At 45.4% G+C, this 16,680-nt stretch overlaps 1 protein-coding gene across 8 annotated transcripts in view; it reads left to right on the top strand.

Moving 5' to 3' along the window:
- LOC139380328 (formin-like protein 2) overlaps positions 1–16,680 on the top strand; it is a 94,404-nt gene that overhangs the window by 30,702 nt on the left and 47,022 nt on the right. For all 8 annotated transcript variants that reach the window (XM_071122938.1, XM_071122934.1, XM_071122939.1 and 5 more), the window contains exons 2-3: positions 9,764–9,847; positions 15,250–15,330. In XM_071122938.1, the coding sequence (XP_070979039.1) occupies positions 9,764–9,847; positions 15,250–15,330 (165 nt within the window). The remainder of the gene's footprint in view (positions 1–9,763; positions 9,848–15,249; positions 15,331–16,680) is intronic.

The following is a 16,680-nucleotide window of genomic DNA, read 5'->3' as shown; positions in this document are numbered from 1 at the left end:
TTTTATTTATCCGTTATTTTACCAGGTAAGTTGACTGAGAACACATTCTCATTTTCAGCAACGACCTGGGGAATAGTTACAGGGGAGAGGAGGGGGATGAATGAGCCAATTTGTAAACTGGGGATTATTAGGTGACCGTGATGGTTTGAGGGCCAGATTGGGAATTTAGCCAGGACACCAGGGTTAACTCCCCTACTCTTACGATAAGTGCCATGGGATCTTTTATGACCTCAGAGAGTCAGGACACCCGTTTAACGTCCCATCCGAAAGACGGCACCCTACACAGGGCAGTGTCCCCAATCAATATTTTTTTTAGACCAGAGGAAAGAGTGCCTCCTACTGGCCCTCCAACACCACTTCCAGCAGCATTTGGTCTCCCATCCAGGAACTGACCAGGACCAACCCTGCTTAGCTTCAGAAGCAAGCCAGCAGTGGTATGCAGGGTGGTATGCTGCTGACAAACATGGCGCACACAGTCATTTCCTGAACGTTGAGCAACTCTTAGATTAGTGTTATACAATGACTTGTTATTACCAGATATCTTTTTTTACAACGTCAAAGTGCATGTTGTGGCCTGCAGACTGCAAAGTCAAAAATACAACAGATAGAGGAGCGTGGGGGGAATAAAAGTTGCTTTGAATAGTAATATTTATGCCACAGTAGGCAATTTGATTTGCTGTCCTCGTGTCATTATCATTCTCCTCTCTTGTGGTTTTATTCCCCCTCGCTGTCTGGTCTGATCCAACCCACTTTGCCTTAGCTTCTCCTGGGAAAGCCATCTAATGTTGGTCCTGGCTTGGAGAAAGACAGACTGGATACGCAGCTCAGGAAACGCTGAGGAAATACAGTAATGTGAAAAAGCCAAGCGGAGAGGCCTGGCTGGCTGGCTGGCTGAAGAGGAGCCCACTCATCCAGTCACAGATTCAGTCCTGTGTGTGTATGTGCAACAGCCGAGCAAAGAGCCCAGCCATCTCACCAGACCATGCAGATCAGCAAAGCCTCCAGTACACTCTCCCATTCTGTTCTGTACAGCAGCTATACTACAGCCTCCCTGGATCCTCCTGACACTGTTGCTTGCAGTGGATAGAGGGGTAGGGGGGCCCACACGCTCATCTGACAGGTCCTGGCTGGATCAGTGACAGGTTGCGGGGGCAGGAAGGGAGGGGCATGCTCTACTCCCTCATTGTAGCTAGACAGTCCCCTGGGTCGTATCAATCAAAGGCTCCTAAAAGATCTGAGAGGATGTGGGCGGGGGAGAGATGCTGCATTGCAGACACTATTTTGTATTTTCCGAATCCTGCAAAAGTGAAGTAAACTAGGCTAAATATGCTACTGTAGGACATGTTCTGGTTTGCAGAACTCTTAAGCTGGTGGGCAGATGGTGATAGATCATGGGTCACTGTCTGCATGAAGGATGAATGCCGTCAGAAATAAACAGACACTGTCAAGATTATTATTGGCCTCAGCCATTTTCCTATGATTCACCAGTGTGCTCAGAACGGTGGTGATCAGAGTTCCCAAGTTGGTTATTTTAATAGCCTAATCACATGGCCTATTGTATGTCAGAAGTTGGCAAAAATGTGTTTGCGGTGGCATAGGCCGTAGTGCTTTTGTCCAAAGCCCCATTGAATAATTTTTCACCGTATACAAGCTTGAGGTTTTAGGCTATTGACTTCCTCTACCAAGCAGAGAAATTAGGCCTAGGCTAATTGATGTATCCTATCTCAAGGTTCAAGGGTAGCCCATGTTTGGGGAGGGGCAAATTAAGCAAAAAATAAGTGTTTTTTGACTAGCTATGTGAAGCCATTTTTCTTTGGATCTCCCAGGGAGATGGTGGGTAGAGGTGGAGGGGTTGAGTTAAGTGCTGTCCGTCTGTCTGCCTGGCCAGTATGACTCACGTAATGGGAGGCTGGAGTTTATTTAAAGGTAATGTTGTTGTTAGTCAATGGAGGTCCTCGTTCACGGCGGTCGGAGCGGACTGAATTCTCGTCTCCGCAATACACGAGGATGAATATTTCACAAAGGTTGTCCACGTAGTGTGTTTTATGTGCCACGTTCAGGAATGTACTTTTTCCACATTTTGTTGTGTTACAAAGTGGGATTTAAAATGGATTTAATTGTAATTTCTTGTCAACTATCTATACAAAATACTGTAATTTCAAAGTGGAAGAAAAAGTCTTAACGTGTAAAAAATATATATATATGAAAAATAAAACACTAATATATTGTGTCTTGATTAGATAAGTATTCAACCCACTGAGTCAATACATGTTAGAATCACCTTTGGCAGTGATTACAACTGCAATGCTTTCTGGGTAAGTCTCTAAGAGCTTTGCACACCTGGATTGTACAATATTTAATATAAAACATTCAAGCTCTGTCAAGTTGGTAGTTGATCATTGCTTGACAGACATTTTCAAGTCTTGCCATAGATTTTCAATCCGATTTAAGTCAAAACTGTAACTAGGCCACTCAGGAACAGTCAGTGTCGTCTTGGTAAGCAACTCCAGTGTATTCGGAAAATATTCAGCCATATTCTAAAATTGATTAAAATAAAAATCTTCAATCTACACACAAATGATGACAGAGAAAACGGGTTTTTAGAATTTTTTTGCAAATGTATTAAAAATAATAAGTCTTCGAAAAACCTGTTTTCACTTTGTCGTTAGGGGGTGTTGTGTGTAATCCGTTTTAGAATAAGGCCGTAACGAAATGTGCAAAAAGTCAAGGGGTCTGAATACTTCCTGAGGGCACTGTATAAGGATTAGTGAAAATGTTAGACCTTTCCAGAAACTGAAGAGGAAGACCAGCATTGTTTACGGCGTGCAGGCCAAGAGATGACACGCATTTTTCATTCTGCCGAATTGATTGATTTAGCCATCTCTCTGTTTTATTTAAAACAAGTTTGTTCAAGACTATTTTTCATTTGTTTAATGCAGCCTTTTGTACACAGGGATTGTGTACACAGTGATGGGCTATTTCAAGACCACTGGGAGCCAATTAAATATGGCAATGCAGTGACATCCCTGTTGGGCATATTTAATTTTGACTGTAAAGTTCACATAAAAGTTTATTCTATGCTTCATCAGTAGATGTCTAGGCCTACATCAAACTAGTACATAGGCATAGCCCACAGTTCACAAAACAACCATTGGTGTTGTTGCCATCTCGACAGCTAGGCCTTTAAACCTTACATAACATACTGTAGCAGGGCTATTACAGGCTGATCTCCACAAGTCAGCTCATGCCTGATTTCTTGGATTCTTGATTTGGTTTGACCAAATCAAATTTTCTGAACTCTGGGGGGGATGTCCTTCCTGTAGGCGGCAGGATGGTCAGGAGAGGAGTTGCCATACACCTACACGTCAGTCAACGACACCGCCCCATTCATACACACACACACACACACACTTCCATAGCCTCCGGCGAGGGAAACCCGAACCGGGCGCTCTAAGAGCTCATTTCAGAGGCGGGAACATTAAACGTGCTAGAAGTGGCCTCTGCTTGAGTTGGAACACAGGAAAGCTAGCCCACAGGGGCCGAGGGAGCAGCCAGCAGGCTGCGCTCAGGACTGCACATTTAACAGCACCTACGTCAGTGACACTGCCACAGACCCATATGTCTCGGGGCCAAGGGCTACTGCTGGGCTCCAAGTATAACAGGGCAGCAGCCAGGAGGAATTAACTTTCATTAATGGTTTCGCCTCCCTTATTTTGAGCACGTCATCCAATTGATTAATATGGGTTGTGTTTCAGTGGCGGGTATAATACACTGCCCACGGCTTGTGGTTTTATGTCACACTCTTGTGACTGGCTGCTCAGATGTAGTGTTCTCTTTTAGGGACCGGAAGGGGGTAGCTACAAGCAAGCGATGTTAGGTGTCTGGTTCCTAGCCAGACCAGTTGATGGAACTCGGGGAAACTCCAATTCCCTCCAGTCAGCAGGCTGCTTGTTTCCGAGCCGCTCCAGAATACGAATGTCATTTTCTGTTTCCTATGGTGGTGGGAGAGAGTGCATGGCAGTTCAGTGCTATTACGAGCATGAGTGCTTCTTGTGTTGTGTAGGCTCTGTGTGCAGAATCAGACATGGATCCTCACATGGCCTTTTCCCCCAACAGCATCCGTCACCATGAGACAATGTCGTAGAGATCCACCCACGGGCTTGAGTTTCTTCTCAGCTAGCTAACATTCAATGCAGATACATTCCCGAAAGGCATTATTTAACACAATATCTTATCACAGCACTGGCAAACCACAGTCATGGCAAACCATGACCAACCATGACCAACTCCCTGACCGAAAAGGCTGACCCATAGAATTAGTGATTTAGAATACTAGAATGTACGTGGATCTTCTTATGACGGGATCAAGGTCAGCCATTTTGGTCAGGGAGTTGGTCAACCATGGTTTGCCAGTGCTGTGACAAGATATTGTGTAAAACAATGAATTTGAATAATTGATCTGCACTGTATGTTTGTTAGCTAGCTAGGCAGTTTCAGAAGAATGGTAACATACATTTTTCAAATTAAATGCCAATATGCAATTCAAACAATGCAGTCAATCTAAAGCCATACAATGGCTGAAATCAGTTGATGATAGACAAGTTGTAAATGCAACAAGTACTGCTATTGTTCCATAAATGCAACAAGTACTGCTATTGTTCCCTAAATGCAACAAGTACTGCTATTGTTCCCTAAATGCAACAAGTACTGCTATTGTTCCATAAATGCAACAAGTACTGCTATTGTTCCCTAAATGCAACAAGTACTGCTATTGTTCCCTAAATGCAACAAGTACTGCTATTGTTCCCTAAATGCAACAAGTACTGCTATTGTTCCCTAAATGCAACAAGTACTGCTATTGTTCCCTAAATGCAACAAGTACTGTTCCTTGTTCCCTAAAGTAAAGTTGAGGCCGTGTGGCGGATTGATCTCGGAGTATGCATTTTGATCAGGTTTTATGCATTTTGGGAATTGTGAGAAACACTGGTCGATATCCTTTTTATCGCTTTTGAATGAGAGAATCAGATTTGGCTTTTTTTTTTACCAGGCAACACTTGGCATGTTATTCCTTTCCTTCCTAACCCTGATGCCAGCTCTGTCTAGGTCAGGCCCTTCCAACACACATTGCATAGACACAGATGTGAGACATGGGGTCATCTCCGGCTGTTTCCTGCTATCACTCGGTCACGGATAACGACACATGGCGCCGGAGGGAATGGCGGCCGTTTTACGTGCTATTTTGTGTATTTTTTTGGTGCTGACCGTAATTATTATTATTATTTATTTTTTACATGTTTTTGCCATCGTTTCCTATAACTGAAAAGAGCTTCTGGACATTAGAACAGCCTCGTTATTGTTTTTATTGTGTTACTATTTCCTTTTAATTTAGCAAATGATGTGTCTTATTTTTTTAATGCATTATTGGGAATGGGCTCATAAGTAAGCATTTCACTGTGAAGTTGCATTCTGTTGCATTCGGCACATATGACAGATAAGATTGGATTTGATTTGAGTTGCAGGATATCCCCCCATCTGACTTCCATTAGCTGTCCTCACCGTGTGGCTCTGGAAAATTCAGTGGCAGAAAACCATAGACTAGCTAGTCCCAGTGCTGAACACTGGGACAGATGATACTGACGATTGAATCAGAGTAAAAAAAAACAACCCAAATCTGCACTAGACTGTAAAGTGGCCACATTTTTTCCTTCCTTAAGCAGTGGAAAACATTCTCCCTGCACCACTAGTAGTCTGTGTTTATAACAGAGACATGGTATTCAACGGTCATAGTAACAGAATGGACCACAGCCCTGGGTTGTATTTCATGACATACCTTCGCACAATGACAATCACACAAATGCGGAATATCTAGGTTCTTGTTTATAATCTGCGTTTCTCATCTGAAGAATTGCTTCATGTTATAGCCTAACACCTTTAGTTGTTTTCTGAGTAATAACGAAGGTTATGGTTCAATATGGTGTGTTTTCTGTCAGTGAGTGTGCGCTAGGATAGGCAATGAATTTGGATGTGTGGTGGCGATTAAGCACCAGCTAATTGTTTCAAAATTTCCTAATGCACTTATGGGTGGGGTACAGTGAGGGTTGGGGCCAAAACGAGACAACCACAGTCTTCAGGGGGACATTACATAAAGCAGATGTTGATTAAGTAGGGTAAGCGAACCCAAAAAAGAAAGGGCTTCGTAAACAACAGGTGTGGACTAACAGTCAATTGTTGGGCCCTTCCCAACAATGCAGAGAGAAACTTATAGAAAAGCGAAACACGTAAGAATTGATAAACAATGAGTACTGATCATTTGGCTACATACAAGGGGTAGCGGTATCGAGTCGATATGCAGGGGTTCGGTTACGGTACAGCGGACAAAAATGAAATGCCAACAGTTACTCTTGTTCATTTTTGTTTATTTGGCTAAATACGCCAAAATTAAAAAGGCACCCTATTTGTGACCCAAGTCCAGTTTCTGTGACGTCATTCACAAGGTTTCTGGATTTGTCTGTTGTGAAAGGGATTATTATACCGGGCCTCTCAAGAAGTTGTTCCCGAAATGGACCTGGAGCTTTCCCACCTGGACAAATATGCATAAATAAAAAAAAATCAATATAGAGACCCGAAGACGACCAGGTCCGTATCGACATGGTCGGATCCGAGTGAGGGAAGCAGTAGAAGAGTCCGTTTGTTAGCTACTTTATTAACCGGAGATGACACGGCGTGAGGGAGAGCAGGCGCGGGAGGTTCCTTGCGTTGTGTTACTGTGAGCGAGACAAACAGGAGCAAGGAGGAGGTAGGGAGCGACAGAGAGACAGCAGCCAACCATAACAAGCCAACTCACGCTAGAACTTCGAGCTTGTCATAGCTAGGTTATTTATTATCCAATAAGATTATTTAGTAGCTGTATTCACTGCTTCAAACCTGAGAGAAGCATTGGCTTAGATAGCCAGCTAGCTAAATTAGCTAGCTATTCAGGCTAATTGAGTCTGCATGCACTTTCTTCCTGTTCTACAGTTACAAATAACAGGCTCTTGGTCGTTGTACAGTATACTTCTCATTTAACTTTTAATTCCAGCATTTCAATTCCATTTTTCCATTGAAGGCTTTATGACTGTAGTGGCGCTTTGATGACTTGTGACTGGCCGACAACAACAACGAGCTACGTGCTCCACTCTGGGCTATTCTGGTTGGGCAGTGGAGAACATATGATTAATGTTTTATCCACAACTCTCTGTCCCTCACCGTTGTAAACGACTGTGAAGCCAAAATGTACCCAAGCTGGAGTTTTAAACAATGATTGAGGATCCCACAATTCTGGTTTTATCGAGCCCACCACTCGCGTTCTCAGTCAACTTACCTGGTAAAATAAGGGTAAAATAAAAATAATACAACGCAGCATAGCCTAAAGGCCTGGTGTTTTTATTTAAAGATATTTTCACAGTGCAAACCGAACATAGTTTCCTGTACCAAACACTTCGGTACGAATATGTGTACTGTTACAGCTCTAGTCAAGGCAGATAGTTTGGGTAGCTATTTGGTTAGCTAATTAACAAACTATTTAGCAGTCTAATGGCTTGGGGGTATAACCTGTTGGTTGCAGACTTGGTGCATCGGTACTGCTTGCTGTGTGGTAGCAGAGAGAACAGTCTATGGCTTGGGTGGCTGGAGTCTTTGACAATTTGTAGGGCCTTCCTCTGACACCGGCTGGTAGCGAGGTCCTGGATGGCATGGAGCTCGGACCCAGTGATGTACTGGGCCGTACACACTACCCACTGTAGCGGCTTGCGTCGAATGCTGAGCAGTTGCTATACCAAGCGGTTGTAGCACTTTTTGAGGATGCCAAATCCCCTCCTGATGGGGAAGAGGCGTTTTTGTGCCCTCTCCACGACTGTGTTTGTGTGTTTGGACCATGATAGATCCTTAGTAATGTGGACACCGAGGAACTTGAAGTTCTCGACTCTCTCCACTACAGCCTTGGTCATGTGAATGGGGGCGTGCTCGGCCTTCCGTTTTCTGTAGTCCACGATCAGCTCCTTTGTCTTGCTGACGTTGATCGAGAGGTTGTTTTCCTGGCACCACACCACACCTCCCATTAGGCCGGCTCATCGTCGTCGGTGATCAGGCCTACCACAGTCGTGTCATCTGCAAACTTATTGATGGTGTTGAAATCGTGAGCGGCTACGCAGTTGTGGGTGAACAGGGAGTACAGGAGGGGACTAAGCACGCACCCCTGAGGATCAGCGTGGCAGATGTGTTACCTCCCCTCAACCCCTTGGGGGTGTCCCTTCAGGAAGTCCAGGATCCAGTTGCAGAGGGAGGTGTTCAGTCCCAGGGTCCTTAGCTTAGTGATGAGCTTGGAGGGCACTATGGTGTTGAACGTTGCGCTGTAGTCAATGAACAGCCTTCTCGCGTAGGTGTTCCTTTTGTCGCAGTGGTGAAAGAGCAGTGCGGAGTGGAGTTTTGAGGCGGTATGCGAATTGGAGTGGGTCCAAGGTGATCCATGACTAGCCTTTTCAACGCATTTCATGGCAACAGATGTGAGTGCTATGGGGCGATAGTCATTTAGACGGGTTACCTCTTCTTGGGAAGAGGGACAATGGGCTACATGTAGCAGGGACAATCTGCAATTCAAGCAGTAACAAAGCATAGAGTGTCATGAATTGAACCAATGCATGGCCGTTGGATAGCAGGCCGCTAATACAGCACATCACTTCCTGCTGCATGTCACTTTCAAATCCTCTCCATAACAAAGCAGCTTTTTGTTTCCAGTTCCCATTTACCAAAGAAAATGGAATCGAAAGTTGTATTTTCTGGCTAAACCGTTTGGTTGGATGTTTACAGTTTGTTTTACGGAGTGGTTTCGCTACAATAACTCTTAAGATTGTATACGGTATATGTGAGACAATCATATCTCATTGCAGAGGACCTATTTCAAGGCAGAAAGAAGTTTGGATTTCCTTAGTGAGGATACGTAGCACCGGGAAGACTAGGCCTTGTAATCTATGCACTCCCTCACAGCCTTCCTCCCCTATCTTACTCTGTCAGTGTTGTGTACTTGTGTGGATCCAGAAGTGCAATCGCATAGAATGATGACACGCTTGCACACACACACACAAAACCCACACACGCATGGTGCTGTGCCTGGGGATCCCTGAGGGATTAAATGGCGCTGAGTGATTGTACTTGATGGTGCTTATTATGATGAAGGGACGTTCGTCTCAGAGAGAGAGAGAGAGAGACACGGCTCCTAGCGCTACAGACGGGTTATATTATACAGTAGTGCAATCCCATGGATCTCACACACACACACACACACACACACACACACACACACACACACACACACACACACCCTGTATACAGACTACAGAAAGGGGTTAGTTCATCCCCCCTAGACACAGCCCACAGAGTCAGACTCATTAGGAGATAGTTCTCTCCTCACCCTGCTACTCCTTAACCTCTATATGTCACAAGCCATCACAGTCTCCCTCTCGATGACAGAACAGTTATTAAGGCTGCGTCGCAAATGGCAACCTATTCTCCAAATAGTGCCCTACTTTTAACCATTGGGCTCTGGTGAAAAGTAGTGCACTATACAGGGAATAGGGTGCCATTTGGGAACCACCAGTTTACATTTCCCTCCCGCTTTGTCTGTGTTGTCTTCTGACAGTTCGGGTCGACGTTTCGTCATTGTTTTACATGTTATTATTGGCACCTGTGTGAGTGTCTTGTGGTGATGTTTTCCCTGATTCTCTTTCAGAATTCGATGAACCTTCCTCCAGACAAAGCACGACTACTGCGGCAGTACGACAACGAGAAGAAGTGGGAGCTCATCTGTGATCAGGTGGGATGTTGCTCTATCAATAAGCTGTTCACAAACTCCTAGTTTGGGATCTCATGTCCGGTGTGTCAGTGACTCACAAGTCTAACCAATCGCGAGGACACTCTGTGGCTGCATCCCATGTATCACCATGTTTCCTATATAGTGCACTACTTTAGACCAGAGCCCATTTGGAACCGGGTCAAAAGTAGTGCACTCTAAACGGTATAGGGTGCCATTTGCGACGTAGGTGTTGTGTTCAGCAGACTGAGTGCTCGGCCCTTCTGCCAGTGTGGAAAAGAGGAGAGTGAGAGAGGGACCACCAAGCACCCGCTCAGGCTGAGGATACCATTGATACGAAGCCACCCTGAACACAATGAAGCTGTCGTACACCAAGTGATGTGTGAGGTGGTCTGGCATTTCTCAATGCAACCCTATTCCCAATTTAGTGCACTACTTTTGACCACGGGACCATAGGGTTCTGGTCAAACGTTTATTTTTGCATCTATATAGGGAATACTATTGGGTGCTTTTTGGGACACAGCGTCAGAATGACACTTCTCCTTCTAAACAAAGATTGATCAAGTAGTGGTGTAGGGATCGACTGGTGTAAATCTGTCCTGGATTTTTTTGGGCGTGAGATGTGATACGCCGGGATCCAATATTTTCTTCACTGTTTGTGCAAACAAAGTTGGATCGTGTTTTCTAAAAAAATTGACTCCTGGGTTTTCATGTTTGCCGTCAAAATAACGAACCCATGTTAAAGCCTTGAATAATATGCTTTTCCATGTCACGATATAGCTACACCGAGTTTCTCAATGTATAATCATGGCAACTGCGATGTTCGTAGGGGTAACCAGAGAAACAAGGCTGATAAGTACATTAGCTTTTAACAATATTTATCCTGAAAAAATATTCAGAGGGGTTGAATTATTCAATTCTTGGGGGGAAATTAAGGAGATCGATCAAATATTAAAGATGCTCTCACAACAAAAACAATGTGAGGAGATGATTCGAAGGAGGCCTGCATGAAGAACATGCTGAATTCATCAATGTCCAATTATCCTCATCAGAGACTGTAATCACCTAACGAGCCTTACTCTGACCCTCAGTAGACCTCTCTCATCTACATCATGGGTTCGTCCCAAATGGCATAGGGACTGCTTTTGACCAGAGACCTGTGGGCCTTGGTCTTAAGTAACAAACTAAATAAACAATAGAGTGCCATTTGGGACATAGAGCATGGCTTTTCTGTTTGTCAATGCCATGTGGATGGAATGTTGGTACAGCAATGTTTTTGAGAGATGGGTCGTTTCACAAAAAGAGTACCTTTTGATATTTGTACATTTTTTTTTTTTACCCTGTTTTCTCCCCAATTTCGTGGTATCCTATTGGTAGTTACGGTCTTGTCTCATCGCTGCAACTCCCGTACGGACTCGGGAGAGGCGAAGGTCGAGAGCCGTGCGTCCTCCGAAACACAACCCAACCAAGCCGCACTGCTTTTTGACACAATGCCCACTTAACCCGGAAGCCAGCCGCACCATTGTGTCGGAGGAAGCACCATGCACCTGGACATCGTGTCAGCGTGCACTGCGCCCGGCCCATCACAGGACTCGCTAGTGTGTGATGCAGTGCCTTAGACCACTGTGCCACTCGGGAGGCCCTTATTTAACTTTTTCATAGGAAAATTTGTTTTTCATTAAGTTGAACATGAGCTTTGTATTAGAGGTTGACCGATTATGATTTTTCAACGCGGATACCGATACCGATTATTGGAGGACCAAAAAAAGCCGATACCGATTAATCTGACAATTTCTATATATATATATTTGTAATAATGACAATTGCAACAATACTGAACTTTTATTTTAACTTAATATAATACATAAATAAAATCAATTTAGTCTCAAACAAATAGTGAAACAAGTAAAATTTGGTTTAAATAATACAAAAACAACGTGTTGGAGAAGAAAGTAAAAGTGCAATATGTGCCATGTAAGAAAGCTAACGTTTCAGTTCCTTGCTCAGAACATGAGAACATATGAAAGCTGGTGGTTACTTTTAATATGAGTCTTCAATAATCCCAGTTAAGAATTTTTAGGATGAGTTATTTTAGGAATTATAGGAATATTTCTCTCTATACCATTTGTATTTAATATACCTTTGACTATTCTATGTTCTTATATGGCACTATAGTATTGCCAGCCTAATCTCGGGAGTTGATAGGCTTGAAGTCATAAACAGCGCAATGCTTGAAGCATTATGAAGAGCTGCTGGCAAACGCAGGAAAGTGCTGTTTGAATTAATGTTTACGAGCCTGCTGCTGCCTACCACCGCTCAGTCAGACTGCTCTATCAAATCATAGACTTAATTATAATATAATAAACACACAGAAATACGAGCCTCAGTTTCCGTATTTGACCATATTAATGACCTATCATTTCAAACACAAAACTTTTATTCTTTCAGTGAAATACGGAACCGTTGCGTATTTTATATAACGGGTGGGACTCATTTCGTGGAATGACCCAGTTATTCACGGTGCTTCATCCTCAGCCTATAGATTGGGAAAGCCCTTGAAGCAAAGTGTCTCTCGACTTGTTCCTCCTACAACACAGGAGAGAGACATCTGCTTTCCCCATTCATAGAGGAGTTGTAACGATTTGCTCGATCAGCTGCCTGACGGCCCAGTATGGTGCATGTTCAGTGATTCCTCTCTGTCCCTTTGAAATGGGAGAAGTTTCTCTCATCTCCTCTCCTCTTCCTTTTCCTGTCCCTCTCATCCACACTGCAGTGCTGTTTCTGAGAATGGGGGAGAAGCGCGCTGCCTGGGATTTTAAAGAGATTCTCCGGTAATTTTGTATACTTTTTAGCCAGTACGTCTGGAAGTAGCCCTCACAATCCAAAAATGGTCCCCAAATATGTTGTAGTAAGTCACGTATGTGCAGATATGTGCACCACGTCATTGCTCTCGCTCTCTGCTGCGTCCAGTGAGCCGTTGGGCCCGCCCTGCAACCTCATTGGATAGTGCTGAGCAGGCCTCTTTCTAGCTGTCACTCAAATGCAAGAGACTGAGGCAAGAAATCTAAATGCTAGCGGGCTGGCCCACGTGGGGGGAAATGTAGGGAAATTTACACGGCACAGCTTCACGAACTCAGTCGCTTTCGCACTTGGGATTTCGTGGCTAATTGAGGTATGACAGTAATTCTGCTCAAAGATTATGCATGAATGAACTACACATTGACACATCCAGCCTAAAGCGGAAGGTTTCTTAGTCGCCAAAGTACCGGAGCATGTCTTTAACTCAGGGCTTTACAACGGCGGCTCGGTTGTAATTACCAGGAATTCACTCCTCTTTATCTGGCGGCTATACCAAGCTCCTCTTTCCCTCCACACACAGGATATTACATAAGCTCCTGGCACGGTGCCCTTTAACCCCTACCCTCCCAGTCTCCCACTTCCTACTCTCCCAGCTCCTTTAACCCCTACCCTCCCAGTCTCCCACTTCCTACTCTCCCAGCTCCTTTAACCCCCACCTTCCCAGTCTCCCACTTCCTACTCTCCCAGCTCCCTTAACCCCCACCTTCTCAGTCTCCCACTTCCTACTCTCCCAGCTCCTTTAACCCCCACCTTCCCAGTCTCCCACTTCCTACTCTCCCAGCTCCCTTTACCCCCACCTTCCCAGTCTCCCCCTCCCCTGTCTTACTCAGCCCCCATGCTGCAGGTGCAGAGGAGAGGAGGAGGGATTCTACTGCAGTCTAGATCGAATCCAGACCACTACCCTTCCTATATCCTCTCTCAGACCACTTGTATAGCTGTCCTAGACCATGTAGGAATTCTCTTTTATATGTGCCCCTATGAATCTCATATACTTTCTCTACTCTATAGGCCCGCCACATATATTCATTTCCCTGTCTTTTTCTATCAGCAACATATGCAGCCTGTCTGTCACCAACAATGGTTTCCATGTTTGAGGCCTAAATAACACCCCATATCTTGCACTACTTTTGACCAGAGCCCTGTGGGTGACCCTATGGGCCCGGGTCAAAAGTAGTGCAGTATAAAGGGAATAGGGTGCCAGTTTGGACTGAAAGGCACTCTGTCACGCATTGATGTGACGGCCGAGGCCATCGCCATCATCACACAGCCAGCAATGGGATGATCAAACCGCTCGCCCCCGAAACATAAAAAACACTCTGTCTGCGTCTCTGCATGTCTGACCTGGGTTGCCTAGCGACATGTAGTGAGCTCTGGAGCACCGTGGGGGAAGGGGGGGGGGGGGACCTGCCTACTGCCAGTCGGTCAGTGCAGCCGGGGGTAGCCAGCCTGCCTCCTGAGCTCTTAGTAGGCACAGATGAACCACCACAGTGCATAAATACAGCATAGACACAAAGCTATTGTGTGGGAACAGGAGCTGTGTGGATTAGTTAATCACCCTTCTGGACTGGCCACTTTTTTTGTCCCGAATGGCACCCTATTCCATATATGGTGCACTACTTTTGACCAGAGTCCATCAGACTACCTCTGCCAGGGTGGTAGCTAACAGCACGCTGAGGCATATTGGTCACGTCCACTCCAGTGCGAGTGGAGAGTCAATCAGACATAGGGCCTGTCCGAAATGACACCCTATTCCCTATATAGTGCACTTTCTGGGGATTGTAGTACACCATATAGGGAATAGGGTGCCGTCTGGGACTCAGACTCATTCAAACAGACTGCTTCCCAGCTCTCCAGCCTCTCACAACACAACAAAGCCCTATGATTTACATTGACTGGATGGATGATGGTGATTCATGATGGGGCTTTTGCGTGATTCGATAATATAAAGAAGGGTGTCCGTCTCAAGATCAGCTGTTATTGTATCCACCACCAGCTGGTTTCACATTAAGACGAGGGAATCAAAAAGGAGTCTGATTTTGGGGTCCCTGTGAGTGATGATCTGATGGCCTTTGATGCTAGTGCCGTTACAAAACAACCGCAATGTTTCTGAGTCCGCAGGTTTGAGCAAAGTAGCTAGGCTCGTAACCGCTGCTGAACAAAAAGTAAAGTATTCGAATGCGTCTTGTGTGTTCTCTTTCTCCTCCTCTCTTTCTACTCCGCTCTCTTTCTCTTGCTCTCGCTCTCTCTCTCCTCTCGCTCTCCTCTCTCTCTCCTCTCTCACTCTCTCGCTCTCCTCTTTCTTTCTCTCTCTCTCTCGCTCTCTTCTCACTCTCTCGCTCTCTCGCTCTCTCTCCTCTCTCATCTCTCTCGCTCTCTTCTCTCTCTCCTCTCTCGCTCTCTTCTCTCTCGCTCTCTCTCCTCTCTCGCTCTCTTCTCTCGCTCTCTCTCGCTCTCGCTCTCCCTCCTCTCTCTCGCTCTCGCTCTCTCTCCTCTCTCTCGCTCTCTCTCGCTCTCTCTCCTCTCGCTCTCCTCTTTCTCTCTCCCAGGAACGATTCCAAGTGAAGAACCCACCTCACACATACATCCAGAAGCTGAGGGGTTATCTGGACCCAGCGGTCACCAGGAAGGTGAGTGAGTGTTGATTGTTCCCAACCAACTGTTCCACTGCCTCAGCCTCTTCTTTCCCCTTTCAACCAGCTCCACACCACCAGGATATCCCAGCGTCCCTATGGCTGTGGAAAGAAGGCCCAGTGGCCCCGAGAAGTAGTGGACCCCTTGGCGTTAAAGTGACATTGCACGTTAAAATCAAAAAATGTGTCAGATGTTTTCAGACCTCTAATGTCAAGAGGAAACCACGACCCACGGCAATCGGTTGCGTAGATCCAGCTACTGTATGTCTCCACCCCAAATGAGTGCACCGTCATCATGGGAAATAGGCATATAGGTGTCCTTCTGACTACTTTTGAGGTCTGAAAACATCTGACACAATGTCATTTGTGAGTGAAATGTCCCTTTAAACATGGCCTTACAGAGCCTCACCATAGTTTAAAGGAGTGTTATGATATCATCCCCACAACTTGCTGGTGGCAGCAGCAGGGGAGTGAAGCAGCCTGTACTGGCTGAGGATGACTCTCTGGCCACAGAAGGGGAGTTTGGGGTGTGGTTTTTTTCCTTCTAAAGTACAGTGTCAGCCAACCTTCAGGCCTTGCCAATAAGGCAGAGTTTTGGCTCGCGGAGAGCGATAGTGCCGCTGTGAGAAGGGCCTGCGTCCGCAATCACACCCTATTCCCTTTATAGTGCACTACTTTTGGCCAGGGCCGGGAGGGTATATCGGAAAGTATCTAGGGAACAGGGTGCTATTTGGGTCGGCGGCGTCGTCTCTCTCTGTGATTAAAAACAAATGAACTGAATGACTCTGCCAGAATAACAGCAAACTGTTTCGGATCATTTCATTACGCCGAACTGACTGGAGTGAACATTTCAAGAGCCACATTGTACGCTCGCGGCAGCACGACGAGAGCGAGAGTTCAGATCTGGCGATGGATGTGACGACAGCGACACAAATGGGATGTCTGTCTCTGCTATCCTAGGCTAATGTTGAATTATTTACAGCGTTGTTCGGGTTTTTTTTTTTTCATAGTGTTGAACGTTTGTCCCTCGTCCCCTTCCGCGATAGAAAGAGCAAAGGGAATGTGTTATGCAGTGTGTATTTTGGCACTCCTGCACCCCATAGCTGCATTATCCATGTAGTCTTAACGTCTATCCAAAATGGCACCCTATTCCCTTTCTGGTGCACTGCTTTGAACCAGATCCCTATGGGGGTGCCGTTTAGGACGCATCCTTGGTACACTGTTTTTAATGATACCCGAACAGGGTTGAAAGATCAGCGTTTCTCTCTGGAGACGGAGATGAAGGAGAATGGGAGGAAGAAGGTTGAGGAACAAAATAGGCGAGGAGAAGAGAGGAATAGAATAGAG

This window comes from Oncorhynchus clarkii, chromosome 22 (assembly GCF_045791955.1).
Source record: "Oncorhynchus clarkii lewisi isolate Uvic-CL-2024 chromosome 22, UVic_Ocla_1.0, whole genome shotgun sequence".
NCBI classification, from domain to species: Eukaryota; Metazoa; Chordata; class Actinopteri; order Salmoniformes; family Salmonidae; genus Oncorhynchus; species Oncorhynchus clarkii.
The sequence above is the reverse complement of the archived record's forward strand: the minus strand, read 5'-3'. Positions and strand labels throughout refer to the sequence as shown.